The sequence below is a fragment of the Manis pentadactyla genome, chromosome 13 (assembly GCF_030020395.1).
Source record: "Manis pentadactyla isolate mManPen7 chromosome 13, mManPen7.hap1, whole genome shotgun sequence".
NCBI lineage: Eukaryota > Metazoa > Chordata > Mammalia > Pholidota > Manidae > Manis > Manis pentadactyla.
The window spans coordinates 45,548,109-45,568,735 of record NC_080031.1 but is presented as its reverse complement, the minus strand read 5'-3'; the positions used below and the strand labels follow the sequence as shown (position 1 = coordinate 45,568,735).

At 40.8% G+C, this 20,627-nt stretch overlaps 1 protein-coding gene across 1 annotated transcript; it reads left to right on the top strand.

The window, feature by feature from the left end:
* The first annotated feature begins 1,111 nt into the window (after window positions 1-1,111).
* Window positions 1,112-2,068, top strand: LOC130680486 (olfactory receptor 2B11-like). Its single transcript, XM_057491124.1, has one exon. The coding sequence runs from the start codon at window positions 1,112-1,114 to the stop codon at window positions 2,066-2,068; it is 957 nt and encodes a 318-aa protein (XP_057347107.1).
* The last annotated feature ends 18,559 nt before the right edge of the window (window positions 2,069-20,627 follow it).

Genomic DNA, 20,627 nt, shown 5'->3' with positions numbered 1-20,627 from the left:
GGGCTTGGGTCCTGCTGGATCAAGGGACTGATGGATTTCATTTGTTACCCTGTTTGATGAGGTCTGCTCTGTTCGTGAGGTCTGTGTGCAGTCTCATGCAGCCTTTCCTCCTGCTCCTGTTTTAGGGTTCCTGTTTAGGGTTTTATTAACTATATGATCGCACTATCTGTAGTTTGGGGAGAATTACTCTGTCTCACCTCTCATGCCACCATCTTGAATCCCCTACCCGATGAATATTGTCTCGAGAGGCAATGTGAGCCTTCAGTTGGCAACTCTGAGGGCTGAATGCCTTACATAGGACAATATTTTAATCTCCATGTTCAAAATCCTATGCCTCAGTGTCTCGTCAGTTACCATGACAAATAAAATTCTGAAGTGACATCATTACTTCACTCCAGGGAATCAGAGGACATTGGATTGTAACTTTCCAAACTGCCAAAGTGAGTGACAGTGTTCTCAGGGTGTGAGAGGGTCCTGGGAGAGAGACCGGCATGTTGCTGAGATCCAGGGAGCACCTCTGCATGGAGAGGCAGGCAGATGTAAGCCTTCGAAGATGAGCAGGGTGTGTTCAGGGCAGTAAGCCCCCTACCTGCTTATAAGCCATCACACTCGCATTGTGCCACCTCCCACTCCACTTCTACCACCTCCCCCAAATGGCAGAACAGGAGAACCTCAGAAAGTGTTCAGTGCCCTGCCACTGAGTGTAAAGAGAGGAGTCAAGCATTCTAATGAGGATGAGAGGAATAGCCAAATTTGACTAAACGGGAAGAAAATTACTTTTATGGTATGCTTTCACATCTCAATTCCTTTCTATCATCACTGAGACTATATAGTTGAAGCAGTTGTTTCTCCCCATAGGATGGATACAGAAATTGAAGTTCAGAAAGTTTGGATGGAATAGCCAAGGTCACCGCAGGAGAGAAAACAAGACACACAAGCAACGCCTCTGCACCTTGCTTCTGACCGCCCACATCTCTGTGTCTCCACAGAGGAAAACCGGATCCTGGGAAATTTCCAGGTACAAGTATAAGGAAGGCAGTTAATTCCTCTTCTCAGGTTTTCCTCATCCTGTCTTTCCTGATTGATCACAGGGTCCAGAAAATACCTCAGCATGAGAAGTGACAATGAGAGCTTCTTGGGGGATACCCCAAACTACTTCATCCTTCTAGGTGCTTCTGACAGACCATGGCTGGAGCTGCCTCTATTTGGGGTCCTCCTGGTGTCCTATGTTCTGGCCATGTTGGGGAACATTTCGATCACCTTGGTGTCCAAGCTGGATCCCCAGCTACAGAGCCCCATGTACATCTTCCTGAGCCACCTCTCCTTCCTCGACCTCTGCTACACCACCACCACAGTCCCGCAGATGCTGGTCAACACAGGCAGCTCCAGGAAGACAATCAGCTACGCTGGCTGCACAGTGCAGTATGCGGTTTTCCACTGGCTGGGCTGCACCGAGTGTATCCTCTTGGCCGCCATGGCCCTGGACCGTTACGTGGCTATCTGTGAGCCCCTGCGGTATGCTGTTATCATGCACCGCACCCTCTGCCAGCAGCTCGTGCTTGTGTCCTGGATCAGCGGCTTTGGAAACTCCCTCGTTCAGGTCATCCTGACTGTGCCATTGCCGTTCTGTGGGCGGCAGGTGCTGAACAATTTCTTCTGTGAGGTTCCGGCCATGATCAAGCTGTCGTGTGCTGACACCAGAGTGAATGAAATCACACTGGCTGTGTTGCTGGCCTTCTTTGTGCCGGTACCCCTTAGTCTCATCCTCCTCTCCTATGGCTTCATTGCCTTTGCTGTGCTCAGGATCCCATCCTCCACTGGACGGCACAAAGCCTTCGGGACCTGTTCCTCTCATCTTGTGGTGGTGTCTCTCTTCTACCTTCCAGCCATGTACATGTACCTGCAGCCCCCTTCCAGCTACTCCCAAGATGTGGCCAAGTTCATCTCTCTGTTTTATTCCATCGTCACCCCCATCCTCAATCCCTTCATCTACACCCTGAGGAATAAGGATATGAAAGGAGCACTGCGAAGACACCTGTCAAGGATCGGGGGTCTTTACAGACAATGAAGTTCTAGGAGAGGGTTTAAAAAATGTGGCAAATAAGACATCAGGAAAGAAAACACTTCCCACATCCACACCAAGAAAACAACTACCAAAAATACAATCTAACATGACAATAACATGAATACAACAGTGCAGACCATGTCCAACCAGTGAAGAAGAGTAGACCATGTTGAGAAGAGTAAAGCCGCAAACACGTGACAAATCAGTGTCCTCATCCCTTCTACATTCCATCCCAGAATCAGGAGGGTGAGGGACAGAACAGGAAGGGGATGAGTGCTCAGGAATCCAGCGTACGTGATGCTGAGATCTGCTGTGAGATCATGCCTTCACATTGCATTGGGCGTTGGTGATTAAAGGGCCTAGGCATTGGGAAGAGCTGGAGCACTCTGTGAGGCCAAGACTCCTGTCCATTGTTGAGCTCATGTATGTTCCATGGTTGCTGCAGAGACCCAATACGGAGGTCACAGTTTGAAACATTTAACAGCAGTGGGAAGTTGTTCATAGGGGTGGGAGTCAGATGACACTCTCCAGAGGCAAAAGGGAAGGTGGGTAATGGTTCTGCAGCCCCTCTCAGCTCAGCTGGTAGGCACTCATGGGAGCCAGCTTCAAGTGCTCCATCTCACTTGCTGGTGGTCCAGCGTTATGGTTTTGCAAAGCTGCAGACCGACCCTTTTAAGTCTGTTCTGCCCAACAGTGGTCTGACTTTGCAGCTCAGCAGATGGAAGGAGGAGACTTTCTGGATTTTCTAGCCCTCCTTCTGTACAAATGTTCAGGCACTTGTGGGAGCCAGTTCTAGATTCTCCAGCTCCATCACTGGTGGCTCAGCCTCATAGCAGCTCTTCATTGTTCAATTGCTCCTGTCAATACACTGAGCCCAGATTGGGGAACCCCTGCCAAAGTAGACAGAATTCAGAGCCACTCACAATGAGTCCGAGAAGAAGGGCTTTACTCCACACAAAGGGCATGTAAAGGTTAATCCTCTGCTGTCAGAGATCAGTGACTAGGAAGAATATTCGCCCTTCCCACAGCTCAACAGCAGCAACCTTGGCCCCACTGCAATAGAGAATCTGACACTGGTGTGCAAGAGTCTTCAGCTTCTGGGCACCACAGGATCCCCAGTTCACAAAGCCAAAACATTTGAGATCAGGAGGCATAGCTCATCTATCCATGAGAACGGAAAAAAACAGAAACCTGAAAAAAAAGGGGACATTTACATGTTCCCAAAAAACGGTGAAATAAGGTACCAGAAAGAGGGCTAAATGAAATGCAGATTATGAATACTTTGATAAAAATTTCATGTAGGCTCACTGATCTGGAGAAAATAATCGATAATCTCAGTGAGAACTTTATCAAAGAGAGGGATATTTGAAAAAGAGCCACTCAGAGCTGAAGAATACAGTAAACAAAGTGAGAATTACAATGTTGGGAATGAACTAAATACTGCTGGAAGTAGAGGAAAGAATCAATGACATGGCAAACAGAGAAGATGAAAACAACCAACTTTAGGAACAGAGAGAAAAACCTTTTCTGAAAATGGGAAGACACTAAGAGAGCTGTGGGATAACCCCAAATGAGAGAATATTCGCATGAAAGCAGTCCCAGAAGGAGAAGAGAGAAACCAAGGGTAGAAAGAAATAATAGCTGAAAACTTTCCCAATTGGAGGAAGGGAACAGACACACAGGTCCTGGGAGCTCTGAGAGCCCATAACAAAAGGAACCCCAGGAAGAGAAGACCAAAACAAAGAGTAATTAAAATGGCAAAGGTTAAAGATAAAGAGAGAATCTTTAAAGGAGCAACAGAGAGGCAGACAGTTAACTATGGAGAAACAATAAGGCTTCAGCAGATTTCTCAGCAGAAAGTTACAGGCTAGAAGGGAGTGACATGAAATATTTAATGTATTGAAAGAGAAGAACTCAAAAGAAAGACTCCTTTACCCAGCCATCTTATCACTCAAAGTTACGGGGAGATCGAAAGTCTCCCAGATAAACAAAGGTTAAGGGAATCCACCCCCAAACTTTCAGGAAACAAAACTCAATATCAGATGGCCTCACAACAGAATTCTACTAAACATGAAAGAAAAGCCAACACCCATCTTCAAATTATTCCACCAATTAGAAGATGAGGGAATACTCCCAAACTCATTCTATGAGGCCAACATCACTGGAATACCAAAACCAGGCAAAGACACTAAAAAGAAAGAACAAAATTACAGACCAATGTCCTTGAAAAACATATATGCAAGAATCTTCAAAAAAATATACTAGCAAAATGAATTCAAGAATACATCAAAAGGATCATTCATCATGATGAAATGGGATTGAATCCACGGGTGCAAGAACGGCACAATACTCTTACATCCATCAATGTGATCCATCACATTAACAAAGGAAGGATAAAAATCATATCTTAATATATATTTAGGAAATTATCCATAAGGTAACCACAAACCTAAAGCCTGCAATAGATGCACAAACATAAAAAAAATACAATCATTGACAGTAGTAAAGAAAAACATCAGTTAATATAAGATTTTAAGAGAGAAAGAAAGAAACAGAGAGTAGGCACAAAAACAACGAGGAAACAATAAACTATCATTAAGTATGTACTTATCAATAAATACTTTAAATGTAAATGGTCTGAATGCAGCAATCAAAAGACATACAGTGAACTTTTCATTATGTAAGAATTTGTTCTCCATGTAAGAACTTGTTTGTTATGCTTCAGAAGATTGGAGACTGATGAAAATTAGGCTTGGGGTGGAATAATGATTGTGCATTGAGCATTGACTGCCCTATACAGAATTTTATTGTTGTTAACAACCATTTGATCAATAAATAGGAGAGATGCCTCACAAAAAAAAAGGTACACACTTCCAATTGTAAAATAAATAAGTAACCGGGATGTAATGTGCAGCATAAGGAATATAATCAAAATATTGTAACAACTTGGTATGGTGATAGATGGTACCTGGAATTATCAGGTATATAAATGTTGAATCACTGTGTTGTACACCTGAAACTAATGTAATACTGTGTGTCAACTACCCTTCAATAAAAAATAATTATCTAAAAAAACAAAAAAGACATACAGTGGCAGAATGGATTAAAAAAAGAAGACCCATCAATATGCTGCTTACGAGAGACTCATTTCAGACCTAAAGATGTACATAGACAGAACATGAAGTGATGGGAAAAGATATTTCATGCAAATAATAGCAAGAAATAAGCAGGAGTAGAAGTACATATGTCAGTCAGATGGAGTAGAATTCAAAACAAAGAAAGTGAAAAGAGACAAAAAAGACATTACATAATGATAAAGGAATCAGCCCAATGAGAATGTAAATGATTATAAATATCTATGCACCCAATATATGAGTATGTAAATATGTAAAACTTTTTAATGGAACTAAAGGGACAAACAGACTACAAGTCAATTATATAAGGAGACTTTAACACCTCATTTATATCAATGGACAGATCAATAAGACAGAGATTAAAGAAAGAGGGGCACTAAAGAACACATTAGACCAAATGTACTTAAAACATATATACAAAACATTTTACACAAAGGCTGCAGGATATTAGTTTTTCTCAAGTACAGATGAAATGTTCTCCAGAAGAGATCACCTACTTGGCCACAAAAGGAACCTGAATAAATTTAAAAAGACTGAAATTATATCAGCAACTTGTCAGAGCACAATGGTGTGAAACTACATAAAAACTACACAAAGAAAACCCCCCAAAACACATGGAAGCCAAAACACATGCTTCTAAATAATTGATGGGTCGATGAGGACATCAAAAGAAATGAATCAATGAATGGAGACAAATAAAAACAAAAATAGAAGTTATCAAAATTTGTGGGATGCCACAAAAGGGAGTCTAACAGCACAGTACACAGCAATACAAGACTACCTCAGGAAACAGCATTCCCAAAAAAACACTCTAAGTGCGCAACTAAAGAAACAAGGAAAAGAAGAATAAATGACACCTAATGTTTGTAGAAGGAGGGACAAAATAAAGATCAGAACAGGAATAAATAAAGAATAAAACAATAGAAAAAAATAAATGAAAACAAGAGCTGGTTTTATGAGAAGATAAACAAAATATACCACTAGGCGGACTTATCAGGAAAATGAGAAAGGACACAAGTAAAATCAGAAGTGAAAAATGAGAGGTTACAACTGAAACAACAGAAATACAAAGATTATAGAATTCAATGAAACATATACCAAAAAGTTGGAAAACCTAGAATAAATGGACAAGTTCCTAAAAGAGTACAACCTTCCAAGACTGAACCATGAAGAAGAAAAATATCTGAGCAGACTATTACCAGTAGCAAAATTCATTTATTAATCAAACCCAATAAACAAAGGGCCAGATGAGTTCGCAGCAGAATTCTAACAAACATTAAAAGGAGAGCTAATGTCCATATTTCTTTAAGTATTTCACAAATTAGAACAGAAGGAAATACTTCCAAATTCATTCTATGAGGTCACTAGCACTCTAATATGATATCATAGTCATTAAAAAAAAAACAGACCAATATCATTAAAGAAAATAGACACAGAAATTCTCAAAAAAATTACTAGCAAAATGAATTAAAGAATACATCAAAAGGATCATTCATTGTGATGAAATGGGATTGAATCCACGGATGCAATAATGGCACAATACTCTTACATCAATCAGTGTGATCCATCACATTAACAAAGGAAGGATAAAAATCATATGATTATCCTAAGAGATGCTGAAAAAAGCACTCGACAAAATTAAAAATCCATTCATGATAACAACTCTCAACTGAATGGGTGTAGGTGGAACATACCTCAACATAATAAAGGCCATGTATGAAAAGCCCACAGCTGATATCATACTCTGGAGAAAATATGAAAACATTTCCTCTAGGAACAGGAACAAGACAAGGATGTCCAAGCTTACGTCTTTTATTCAACATTGTACTGGAAATCCCAGTCCCCGCCATAAGACAACGAAAAGAATAAAAGGTACCCAAAATTCTAAGGAAGAAGTAAAACTAACACTATTTGCAGATGACATTGTAGTGCATACAGAAAACCCTAAAGACTCCACTGTAGTAAAAGGAGTACTGATACTTGGATTCATCAGAGTAGCAGGATATAAAATTAATGTACAGAAATCAGTTGCACTTGTATCCACTAACAAAAAACTGTCAGAAAGAGAAAGCACAAAAGCAATTCCATCTATAATTTCATCGAAAAGGATAAAACACCTTGGAGTAAACCTAACCAAGGACATAAAAGACATGTACTCTGAGAACAATAACACTGATGAGAGAATCTGAGGAAGACAGAGATCATTGGGAATCAATCTCATGCTCAGCAATAAGAATTAATATTGTCCATATGGCCATCCTGCCCAAAACAATTTAGAGATTCAGTACAAACGCTATCAAAATACCAAGGGCATTTTTTGGTGAACAAGAGTGAATAATCCTAAAATTCATAGGGAAACAAAAAAGACACTGAATAGCTAAAGCACTCTTGAGAAAGGGAAACATAGCGGGGTGTATTACATTCTGTGACTTCACAACAAACTTTAAAGCTCCAGTAATCTAAAGAGTATGGTACTGGTACAAGAACAGATCCATAGTTCAAGGGAATAGAATAGAGAGCCCAGGTACAATCCCAAGCATATATGGTCAATTAATGCATGATAAAGGAGCCATGAGTATACAGTGGCGAAAAGGTCTCTTCAATAACTGGCATTGGGAATACTGGACACATACATGCAAGAGAATGAAAGTGGATTATTGTGTAACTCCATACACAAAAGTAAACACAAACTGGATTGAAGACATAAATATGAGACATGAGCCCATAAATCCCTTAGGAGGAAACATAGACAAAAGTCTCTTGAACGCAATCATCAGCACTTACTTTCTGTACAAGTCTCCCTATGCAAGGGAATCCAGACCAGGAATGGATACATGGGACTACATCAAACTCAAAAGCTTCTACACAGCAAAGGACACCATCAACAGAACAAAAAGACAGCCTCTATGCACTATATAATTTAATATACAACATATAGATACAACTCATAGGACTCAATACCCACGAAAAAGAAATGACCCAATGCAAAAATTGGCAGAGGACCTGAAGAGACATTTTTTTCCAAACAAAGTAATAACTGGCCAACAGGCATGTGATAAGGTGCTTCAGTCACTTATCATCAGGAAAATGTAAATAAAAACCACAGTGAGATATCACCTCACGCCACTTAGAATGGCCCCTATCCAAAAGACAAGAAATAACAAACGTTGGCAAGGATGTGGAGAGGAGGGAACCCTCCTACACAGTTGGTGAGAAAGAAATTCATGCAGTCAGTATGGAAAGCAATATGAGGGTTTCCCAAACAACTAAAACTAAAACTACAATGTGAACCAGTAACCCCAATTCTAAGAATTTATATGAGGAAATCAATCTCTCATTTGAAAGGATATATGCACCCTTATGCTTATTGCCACTTTATTTACCAGAGTCCAGACATAGGATCAATCAAAGAGTCCATCAGTAGATGAATGGATAAAGAAGTGGTATATATACACAATGGAATATTATGCAACCACAAAAGGGGAAGAAATCCTGGCATTTCATACAACATAATTGGAATGAAAGGAGAATTTGAGAATTGAAATACGCCAGAAATGGTACAAGATAAATGTCATGTGATTTTACTCATAGTTGGAATAAAACAAGAGAAGAAAACAAAACGAACAAAACAGCAGTAGCCTCATAGACACTGAGGAGTGCCTGGTGGTTGCCACAGGAGAGGGGCTGGGGTCGTTGGGTGCAGCAGGTGAAGGGTACAAAGAGGCACAAAATCTTAATCATAATGTAATTAGTAATGGGGATGACTTACAAAATAGGGAATACTGTGAGTAGCTCTGCACCACAAATCTATGTTGACAGTAACAACACTCCTTGGGTGAGGATTGAATGATGTCTGTAACGGTGGAATCACAGTATTGTTCACTTGGAACCATTATGATATTGCATATCAATTACACTTCAACTAAAAGATACATCAAAACAAAAGAGAGGAAAAGTAAAAAATTTGAGAGAATCTTTTTGAAAGTGTATCAGGACAAGGATCAGCATACTAAAACTTTAAACCAAAATATGTGCTAAGATATACAGCTTTCACGCTCATGATCGAGGAGCTGGGGGTAATGAGCCAATGGCATTCTGTGATTCTCAGGTGCCCTGGTTCCTGCGAAAGACCCACAGCTCCCAGTGTGCCTTTCCATCACCAAAGTTGTTTCGACTACAAATATGGCTGCGACGGCCCCAGCCATCATGTTCACATTTCAGACATGTAAAAGGACAATGGAGGAGTGACATGTGTTTCTCCAAAGTGTCTAGCATCTAACCCATCTCTTTCTCTTTTTTCCTCTATCATATAAGCTGGAAGACATAAATCCTTCATGGGACACTTTATTCTTCTGGGGAATGGGCTGCTGACAGTAAGACTGGAAGGACAGATATCTGAAGTAGGGTGAGGAAGTTGATAAGTACACTGTGAAAGGGACCCTGTGTCAGTCTCAGTCAAGAGAGTTTCCACATAGATTAGGTTAGCCTTTTCTCAGCCCCAAACTGTGCACTCCATCTCTTTGTTTCCCCAACTTGACAGGTATTTAGCTTCTACAGCTCTGGAAATAATCCCAGCTAGATGTCAAGACAGCTCCTAACATGTCCCACGTCCTTCATCTGTCTCTCGGTGGGAGAGAACACAGCAGAGCAATGTCTGGGATGAGGGATTTTCCCACTTCATTGGCCCAAGTACAGTCTACCTGCCATTCCTTGGGGCAGGCCCTCTCTCCTCCCTCTACCGCCAGATGCAATGTTTCCTAGAATCCCAGAACATAACTATTAAACTGATAAAATGATGCCACCTCATGGCATTTAGAATTAATGGCCAGAGGTGATTTAGTCAAAACCTACAGAGGAAAGATAACTGTCCAAAGACTCACTATGCATGGCTTCTGCTAGTATCTCTTCACTACAGCTCATGAAATAAAACTTGTGCCACTTCATGCTGGCTGTCTACCAAAGATGTTTTTGTCCATCCCCTCCATGTGACAAATAGAAGAGGAAGCTGAGACCATGGGTAGTAGAAAATAAATTAAAGTCATCGCTCTGTGCCAGGCATTGTCCTGAAAGCTTTACAAAACCGAAGTCATTTAGCATGTAACAGACTGTGGAGGGCAATAACACTGCCTCCTAAAGTTTTCTGCTCACACGGGTGACACACAGAGAGGTTAGCTAACCTGGGCAAAGACACACAGGCAGTGAGTGTCTGGGCTTGGTGCTGAAGGCTGTTTAGTGTACACACTCCAACTGAATTATTTGTGATATATCATTCTTCCATTCTGATTTTATGGCATCCTCCACCTATCCCAAAGTGACCTCATTCTCTATTCCTGGTCCAATCCTCTGTTCTTCTGGCATTGCAGGATTTACCAGCAATTGCATGAGCTCCAAGCTCACACACTACCCCAATCATTGGCTAACCCCTCAGACACTAATTAACAAAACATCAGGGATCTCCTCCCAGCCCGAGGAGAACAAGGTTTTCCTCTCAATGTCTGGGGAGAAAGAGCAGAGCCCTTATAGAATGAACAGTGCAAGTGAGGACAAGTTTAATCTGAGAGATGAATTTGAAAGAAGGGGCCATGGCAGCGTTGGTTTGTTCACTAGGAAACTTATACTCAGGTGGAACTTCCCCTGCTGTAGCATAGAGGCCCATTCTACCTTATCAGTCGTGGCAGGCTCTTCAGGGAGCAAGGCTCTGGCAGAGCTTGCCTGTCACACGGGGAAAGTCCAGAAGGCACTGAGCCTCCCCAGCAAGTCTGCTGTGATTGACAGCAGATTCTTCTTCTAGACTGAGAATAATCTCTCCACACCTGTTCAGAGGACAAGACTCAGGTAAGAGCAAGGCCCCAGCAGCCTCATCAGAGCGAACAGGCTGTGTCTTCCTGGGAAACAAGGAGCATTTTCAAGGAGTCCATCACTAACCATCCCTCCCCAGGTAAGACCCCAGAGGGCGCTAATAAAGCCCTATTCCTAAACCAAGCCCTCTGTGGATTCTGGGAAACACCGACATAGGTGGCTGCCCTCACCTCTAGACAAACTGAGGTCTGCTCAGTGCAGGAGGTGTTGGTCCAGCTGCAGCCCACGCCTGGCTTCTGTACAAGAAGACGAGGGGAGAGGGTACGGAGGACAGCTGTGTCAGTGCACAGCAGGCATATGTTAAGCAGCATGTGTAAAATTGTGGACTTCAACCGGGAAAAGACATGCAGGAACAGAACTGGCTGCCCCTGACCCTAGGTGACCATGAGCCTCATTTCTGCTGCTTCTCCATATACTTGACAATGATGAGTCACATTCACAAAAACATTATGAGGCCCAGGATGACCATGGACATAGCGGCATAGAGCAAGTCAAGCAAACAGTACCAGTCCATGAGCAAAGCGAGCTTTGAGCTGAATTTTAGCATCAAACTGAAAAAGTCAGCCTAGAGAAAATTCAGGCCGTGCCGTGCAGGTGGGGAGCAAGCCTGTGCAGGAGGCGTCTGCCCCTGTCTCGGTGACAGGCGTGTGCTTACAAGGAGCCGGCACCATTCCTGTGTAGGCTCGTGTCCTCACTGTGGCCCTCACTGCTGTGTTCCGCGTCCGCCCTCCTCCTCCTGACCGTCACTAGAACGAATCACATATGGAGCCTGAAGCTCCACGCCATGCAGAATCACGAGTTCCTCAAGGAGTGAGACCTTCAGGTTTGCTGATGAAATCAGTAGCCGTTTCATGGATTAGTTGCATTACTCATGCTAGGTGATGGGAACGACACAATGTGCGACACAGACTGCTGTTTTTCGATGACTTGGAATCTCCACAAAATTGTGAAATTAACAAAGTAATGGCAAACAGCATAGCGCATTATTAGGTTCTCCATTACTCAAGGTCTTAAGCATTTTTCAGCTTTATGGTGTGTTTAACAAAGAGTCGCACATAGAAAAGGGGACTGTTGTTACTTGGAAGGCAGTGGTGTGCTGCTGAGGGGTTAGGACATCTGGGGTCTATGGGGAGATGACTTCCCTCCTGTGTGAACCAGCACCCTGGTGCATATTGCAGCACGGATATGAGTGAGGAGGTGTTCTAAACCCTTTAGAACGTCTTCATTTTCACAGAGATACTGAAGAGGGACGTGCAACGGCACATATATAGTGTCTGTACACAAACTGAGGGCTGATGGGTGTCAGGGCTTATTTACTTCCCTGCCTCCCTCTATTGGTTAAGAAACATGTTTTTATTGGTGGATGTATAGTTGATATACAATATTATATTGTTTTCAGATGAAAAGCAGTATTCAACAAATAACTGTATTGTCTAATGCTCACCAAGAAAAGTGCAATTACAGTCTGGCACAATACAAAGATATTTCAATATCAGTGACTACATTCTTAATTCTGTACTCTTTTATATCTCTAAATTCAAGACATTTTGAAAAGCATACCTAAACCCCCTTGTGGGAATTTGGTTATCAGTGCATTGCGAGCCCCCTTGTCCATGGGACCTCCCTGGGGATAATCTGACCCCGCGTGAGACATCAGGGAGGACAGTCCACGACAGAGGGAGACGCCGAGCTACAGTGAAGGTGCAGGTTGGGGCTGGGCAGGCAGAGCTGGAGGGAGGATGCATGGCGGGCAAAGGCCTGGCACAGGCTGACTGTGCACTGGGGTGGAAATGGGCCTCCGCCACGGGCAAGGGACTGGTGGGTGAGAGTGAGCAGAACAACACTCAGGGGTCAGAGGTGGGTTGTGCTTCTACACCGTTCCTCCTTGTACAAAAACGAACTGGGTTAACATCCTGATTTTACACTGATCAGAACTCCCATCTGAGAAAATGTATGTGATCAGAACAGGACTAGAAGCATGCACAAATTATGTCATATATAGTTTTTAACTTTCTGTTATGAAAGAAAACCTGGTAATATCCGTGGAGGAAAGTGTTTCCACCCGTAGGCCTTGTCACCAAGACTCAGCCTCCTGCAGTTTAATTGCAGTCACATACTTGTCATTGAAACAGAGCCTTAACCTGTCTGCCCAGGTTGCAGGAAAATGATGCTCAGTAGTATTTTTGTTTTTCTCAATGGAGATATATTTCACGAAGTGTGAGGAGAAATCTTTTGGCCTAACCGGTAATGAAATTCCTAGTTAAACCCCTGTTTGCCTCTCTCATAATATTGTTCATGGAAGTTCTGCATATTGCCCCGCAGTATGTTGAATTTTCTCTCCCCTTTTTTGGAGTAGGCAGAAACTCTTTCTTTTATCAATCCCCACAGGGATTTCAGTAGCCTATGTCAAGCTTTGTCAACATAACATAAAAATCGTATATAATACAGTGGATTATTTATAGTATAAAGTATATCAGTTTCTCCACAACCTAGCCTGATAGTTGACATTGTGTAAGAACTGTCATTACAGTTCACAATGGCAGCTGCTTGAAGAGATGTATGTGAAGTGAAGTTTCTACTGCATGGGATTCCAAGTACATGTACAATCTACACTCTTGGCTGTTAACTAAGGAAATGGGATCCTATTTGTTAGGTAGTTGATAGACATAAATACATATTTTCTTTGCGGACTTCAGTCTTAGATCACAGAAACTGAGATATGATTGGTGGATACCAAAGGGATGGTTTGAGATCAGTGAGTGAAATAGGTGGAGGGGATAAAGAGACACAAAATCTTAATCATAGTGTAAGTTAGTGACGATGATGAAATTACAGTGCAGGAAATATAGTCAATAGTTCTGTAATATCTTTCTATGTAGACAGATCATCCCTATGCTAGCTGGGGTGAGCATTTAATAATATAGATAAGTTTGGAATCACAATGTTGTATTCTTGAAACTAACTATATTGTAAATCAATTATGCTTCAATTAAAAAAAATCATCAACAGTCTTGAGTCCTAGAAAGATGACTCCACTGTGAACATGATGGATAAGGAAAGGCCTGCCTGTGGGAAGATGCTTTGCATGTTATCAGAGGGGTCCAGATGGTGCTTATCCTGAGGATGGATATGGCAAGGATATGGATAATTTGAGCCTGTGACATTGTGCTAGTGGGACCAGAAGAGCAGGGTCGTACATGAAATATGGCAAATGAGGAATAAAACATTAGTAGAAGGGACCTAAATTCTTTGAGTAGGGGAAATGGACGTAAAGGCACAATAAATTTGGAATGAACTTAATGGTTTGAGGTTGGAGAGATGGCTGATGGGTTAAATTTGAGTTGCTCCATTAACAATGGGAAATGGTCAAAGGGAGGGTAGACATCAGTGAAGAAAAGACAGCTAGACACCAGGTCTGGAAGGAATAAGTGGTTGTGGCAAATGTGGAATCACTGTGTTTACTCAGGGAAGGTAGGCAATGCTTTGAAAGCACCTCATTTTGGGCAACCAGAAGAGAGAAGGAGGAATCCAGGGGCTGGATCCAAAGCAAAGCTCAAGGTAGGAAGGGCTGGACAGAAAAGAGTAGGACACAGTTAGGAGTTTCAGGCTGGGATGGCGCCCAGCTTTGCAGCAGAGAAGCTGTGTGTGTGTGTGCTTGTGTGTGTGTGTGTGGTGTGCGTGTATCCATGCATGCCTGGAACACTGACCTGGAAATTACAGAAAGCTTTTCCTTTCCAGTCCCCTTACCCCTTTCTCTCCTCTGATATCACTAGCCTTTTCTCATTCTCTTCCATTTCAGTCATTTGCACTTACACTGTTGCCACGTTTCAGGTCACCAATGGTGTTTTTCAAAGCAAAGAACGAGAGAGAACAATGGTTAAGGGCATGATCTAAATTTTAAATCCTACTGCTATGTCAATAACCTGAGGTAGACCAGTTATGCCACCCATGCTATTCTGCTCAACAGTAAAATGGGGATAAAAATATCCACCTTGGTGCTGTGCCCATGTTAGTACATATTTATTAAAGCACTAAGGAAGACAATCATAGAGAGTTTTTATCAAAGCACCTGGCTCTCCCTGAGTGCTTAATAATCTTGTTTGCTTATTCGCCTGTATCTACTGCTCTATGTTTTAGTTCTTCCATCCTTTTTCATATCTTGTCCCAGTGTCCCTGCAAATTATCCCTTTCTGTACAGCATAGACACCGAGAAGAAACCTTGGAATCAGAACTGTAAGAAAGGGAAATGGCACAATTACCTTTCATCTTAAAAAGTGTGCTAGCATGATGTGGCTGTACCCAGCTCACCACATCAAATCCAGGAGGTGCTCGAGCTCCCATTTGAGACAAAGCCATTGAAATCTATAAGATTTATTATAGAAGAGGTTTTGGTAGACTGGTGAGAAGAAGTTCAGTAATTGGGTGTTCTACAAGAATATTGGGATCTCTAGATTGAAAAGTATGCATTTTGAAACAATGGAGCAAGGAAGGTAAATTGCAGTTATTTCTCCACTTAATCTCCAGAACTTGAATTGTTTTCAAGGAATGCTAGGGTTCTATAGAATGTAGAGCTGGACTGAAGGTTGGGTCAGAGCATGCTTATTTATTACAGCATAAAGGTGAACAATGCCCATGAGTTTTATACTTAATGCATAAAGCACCAAATGCAGTAAAAGTGAATCTTTCATAAAAGGACTGCACACAGTATTGATTTTCCATCCCATCATCGGATATATCATCCCATCATGATTTTGAAGGTGTACAGTCCTGGAAAGTGTCTAGGAAGGTGGATTCTGATGGGGTTGTGTGGAATGGCCCTGTGAGAGTGCAGATGCCAACTCAGTTGCTTTCTAACAGCACTGGGATCTGTATGCCAAATATATTGTGCATTCTGACTTTGAGAGGAAGCAGCTGCCTCTCAAGGAAGTGGTACAGCGAATTCAAATGTCATTCCCACTACCCAATAAATATTTTCTTTTTGGTATGTTTAATGTACAATTACTTGAACATTATTGTTACTAGACTTCCCCTGTTATCAAGTCCCCACCACATACACCATTACAGCCACTGTCCATGAGCATAGTAAGATGCTACAGAATCATTACTTGTCTTCTCTGTGCTATACTGCTTTCCCATGTCATCCCTCGCCCTTACATTATGTGTGCTAATCGTAATGTCCATTTCCCCCCCTTATCCCTCCCTTCCCGTCCATCCACCACAGTCCCTTTCCCTTTGGTAAGTGTTAGTCCATTCTTGGGTTCTGTGAGTCTGCTGCTGTTTTGCTCCTTCTGTTTTTTGTTGATACACGCCACAGATAAGTGAAATCATCTGATACTTGTCTTACTCCCCCTGGCTTCTTTCACTGAGTATAATACCCCCTAACTCCATTCATGTTGTTGCAAGTGGTTAGATTTGTTTTCTTCTTATGGCTCAATAATATTCCATATGTACCACATCTTCTTTATCCATTAATCTACTGATGTACACTTAGATTGCTTTCATTTCTTGGCTATTGTAAATAGTGCTGCAATAAACATAGGGGTGCATATGTCCTTTTGAATCTGGGATGCTGCATTCTTAGGGTAAATTCCTAGGAGTGAAATCCTGGGTCAAATGGTATTTCTATTTTTATATTTTATTAGGAACCTCCATACTGCTTTCCAGAAAGGTTGAACTAATTTACATTCCTACCGGCAGTGTACGAGGGTTCCCCTTTCTCCACATCCTTGCCAACATTTGTTGTTGTTTGTCTTTTGGATGGTGGCAATCCTAACTGGTGTGAGGTGATATCTCATTGTGGATTTAATTTGCATTTCTCTGATGAGTAGCGATGTGCAGCATCTTTTCATGTGTCTGTTGGCCATCTGAATTTCTTCTTCGGAGAACTGTCTGTTCAGCTCCTCTGCCCATTTTTTAATTTCCTTACTTTCTTTATGTTTGTTGAGATGAATGAGCTCTTTATAAAACTTGGATGTCAACTCCTTATCAGATATGTCATTTATGAATATATTCTCCCATACTGTAGGATGACATTTGTTCTACTGATGGTGTCCTTTGCTGTACAGAAGCTTTTTAATTTGATATAGTCCCACTTGTTCATGTTTGCTTTTGTTTCCCTTGCCCTGGAAGATATTATGTTCATCAAGAACTTGCTCATGTTTATGTCCAAGAGACTTTTGCCTATATGTTTTTCTAAGAGTTTTATGGTTTCATGACTTACACTCAGGTCTTTGATCCATTTCAAATTTACTTTTGTGTATGAAGTTAAACAATAATCCATTTTCATTCTCTTACATGTAGCTCTATAGTTTTGTCAACATCAACTGTTGAAGAGGCTGTCACTTCCCCATTGTATATGAGTGGCTCCTTTATCATATATTAGTTGGCCTTATATGCTTGGGTTTATATCTGGTTTCTCTATTCTGTTCCATTGGTCTCTGGTTCTGTTCTTTTGCCAGTACCAAATCGTCTTGATTACTGTGGCTTTGTAGTAGACTGGAACTCAGGGAGCATAATTCCCCTTGCTTTATTCTTCCTTCTCAGGATTGCTGTGCCTATTCGGGGTCTTTTGTGGTTCCATATGAATTTTAGAACTATTTGGTCTCGTTCGTAGAAAAATGCTCTTTGTATTCTGATATGGATTGCATTGAATCTGTAGATTTCTTTGGGCATGATGGCCATTTTGACAATATTAATTCTTCCTATCAATGCTCACGGGATGTGTTTGCACTTATTGGTGTCTTCTTTAATTTCTCTCATGAGTGTCTAGCAGTTATCAGAGTATAGGTCTTTCACTTCCTTTGTTAGGTTTATTCCTAAGTATTTTATTCTTTTTGGTGCAATTGTGAATCTAATTGTTTTCCTGATTCTCTTTCTGCTAGTTCATTGTTAGTGTATAGGAAAGCAACAGATTTCTGTGTATCAACTGTGCATCCCAGAAATTTGCTGTATTCAGATATTAGACCTAGTTGTTTTGGAGTAGCATCTTTAGGTTTTTTTTATATACAATATCATGTCGTGTGCAAACAGGGACAGTTTCACTTCTTCCTTACCATTTTGGATGCCTGTTATTTCTTTGCATTGTCTGATTGCCATGGCTAGGATCTCCAGAACCTTGTTGAATAAAAGTGGGGATAGTGGGCATCCTGGTCTTGTTCCTGATCTTACGGGAAAAGTTTTCAGCTTCTCACTGTTAAGTATGATGTTGGCTGTGGGTTTATCATATATGGCCTTTATTATGTTGATGTACTTGCCCTCTATATCCATTTTGTTGAGAGTTTTTATCATGAAATGGTGTTGAATTTTGTCGAATGCTTTTTCAGCATCTATGGAGCTGATCATGTGGTTTTTGTCCTTTTATTTGATGTGCTGGATGATGGTGATGGATTTTTGAATGTTGTACCATGCTTACATCTCTGGGATGAATACCTCTTGATCAATGATAGATGATCTTTTTGATGTATTTTTGAATACGGTTTGCTAATATTTTGTTGAGTATTTTAGCAACTATGTTCATCAGGTTAATTGATCAGTAATTTTCTTTTTTTGTGGTGTCTTTGAATGATTTTGGTATTACAGTGATGTTGCCTTCATAGAAAGAGTTTGGGAGTATTCCATCCTCTTCTACTTTTTGGAAAACTTTACGGAAGATGTTTATGAGGTCTTCACAAAATATTTGATAAAATTCAGCAGTGAAAGCATCTGCTCCAGGCGTTTTGTTCTTATGTAGTGTTTTGATTACCAATTCAATTTCTTTGCTGGTAATTGGTCTATTCAGATTTTCTGTTTCTTCCTGGGTCAGTCTTGGAAGGTTGTTTTTTTCTAGAAAGTTTTCCCTTTCTTCTAGGTTATCTAGTTTGTTACCATAAAATTTTTTCATAGTATTCTCTCATAATTCTTTTTATTTCTGTGGTGTCCATTGTGACTTTTCCTTTCTCCTTTTTGATTTTGTTTATGTGTGTAGACTCTTTTTTTCTTGTTAAGTCTGGCTAGGTGTTTACCTATTTGTTTTATTTTCTCAAAGAACCAGCTCCTGCTTTGATTGATTCTTTCTATTGTTTTATTCTTCTCAATTTTATTTATTTTTGCTCTTATCTTTATTATGTAAATCCTTCCAGTGACTTTGGGCCTCATTTGTTTTTCCTTCTCTAGTTTAATTTATTGTGAGTTTAGACTGTTCATTAGGGATTGTTCTTCATTCCTGAGGTAGCCCTCTCTATTGCAATAAATTTCCCTCTTAGCACAGCCTTCTCTGCGTCCCACAGATTTTGTAGTTTTGAATTATTGTTGTCATTTGTCTACATATATTTCTTGATCTCTGTTTTTATTTGGTCATTGTTCCATTGATTATCTAGGAACGTGTTCTGATGCCTCCATGTGTTTGTGGGCTTTTTTGTTTTCTTTGTGCAATTTAGTTCTAGTTTCATATCTTTGTGATCTGAGAAGCTCGTTTGTACAATTTCAATCTTTTTGCATTTACTGTGTTTGTTTTTGTGGCCTAATGTATGACCTATTCTTGAAAATGTTCCATGTGCACTTGAGAAGGACATGTATCCTGTTGCTTATGGATGGAGTGTTCTCTAGATGTCCATTAGGTCCATCTGTTCTACTATGTTGTTCAGTGCCTCTGTCTCTTGACTTATTTTCTGTCTGTTTGATCTGTCCTTTGGACTGGGTGGAGTGTTGAAGTCTCCTAAAATGAATGCATTGCATTCTATTTCCCTCTTTAATTCTGTTAGCATTTGTTTCACATATGCAGGTGATCCTCTATTTGGTGCATAGATATTTATAATAGTTTTACCCTCTTGTTGGACTGCCACCATTATCGTTATGTAATGTCCTTCTTTTTCTCTTGCTACTTTCTTTGGTATTAAGTCTATTTTATCTCATACAAGTACTGCAACTTCTGCTTTTTTCTACATATTAGTTGCATGAATTATCTTTTTCCATCCCTTTACTTTCAGTCTGTATATGTCTTTGGGTTTGAAGTGAGTCTCTTGTAGGCAGCATATAGATGGGCCTTTTTCCCCCCTCCTTTTAGTGACTCTATGTCTTTTGATTGGTGCATTTGGACTTTTTACATTTTCCGTGATTTTTGATAGGCACGTTCTTATTTCCATTGCAGACTACTTCAGATTTGTGGTTTCAAAAATTTCAAGGGTAATTCCCTTACTAACAGTCTAATTTAACTCACTTCATGTCCTAATAAAAACACAACCTTAAGGTTCTTCTTGTCCCTCCTCCATTCTTTGTATGTTTTGAATCTTATTCTCTACTCTTTTTCTATCCCTTGGGTGACATCTGTTTAGCCTTAGGAATACTTCCACCTATAGGAGTCCCTCCAAAATGCACTGTCGAGGTGGTTTGTGGGAGGTAAATTCTCTCATCTTTTGCTTATCTGAAAATTGTTTAATCCCTCCTTCAAATTTAAATGATAACCTTGCTGGGTATAGTATTCTTGGTTCAAGGCCCTTCTGCTTAATTGCATTAAATACATCATGCCACTCCCTTCTGGCCTATAAGGTTTCTTTTGAGAAATCTGATGAGAGTCTGCTGTGTTTTCCTTTGTA

Coding starts and splice junctions, on each gene's coding strand:
- LOC130680486 (XM_057491124.1), top strand. CDS start 1,112: ATGAGAAGTGACAATGAGAGCTTCTTGGGGGATACCCCAAACTACTTC.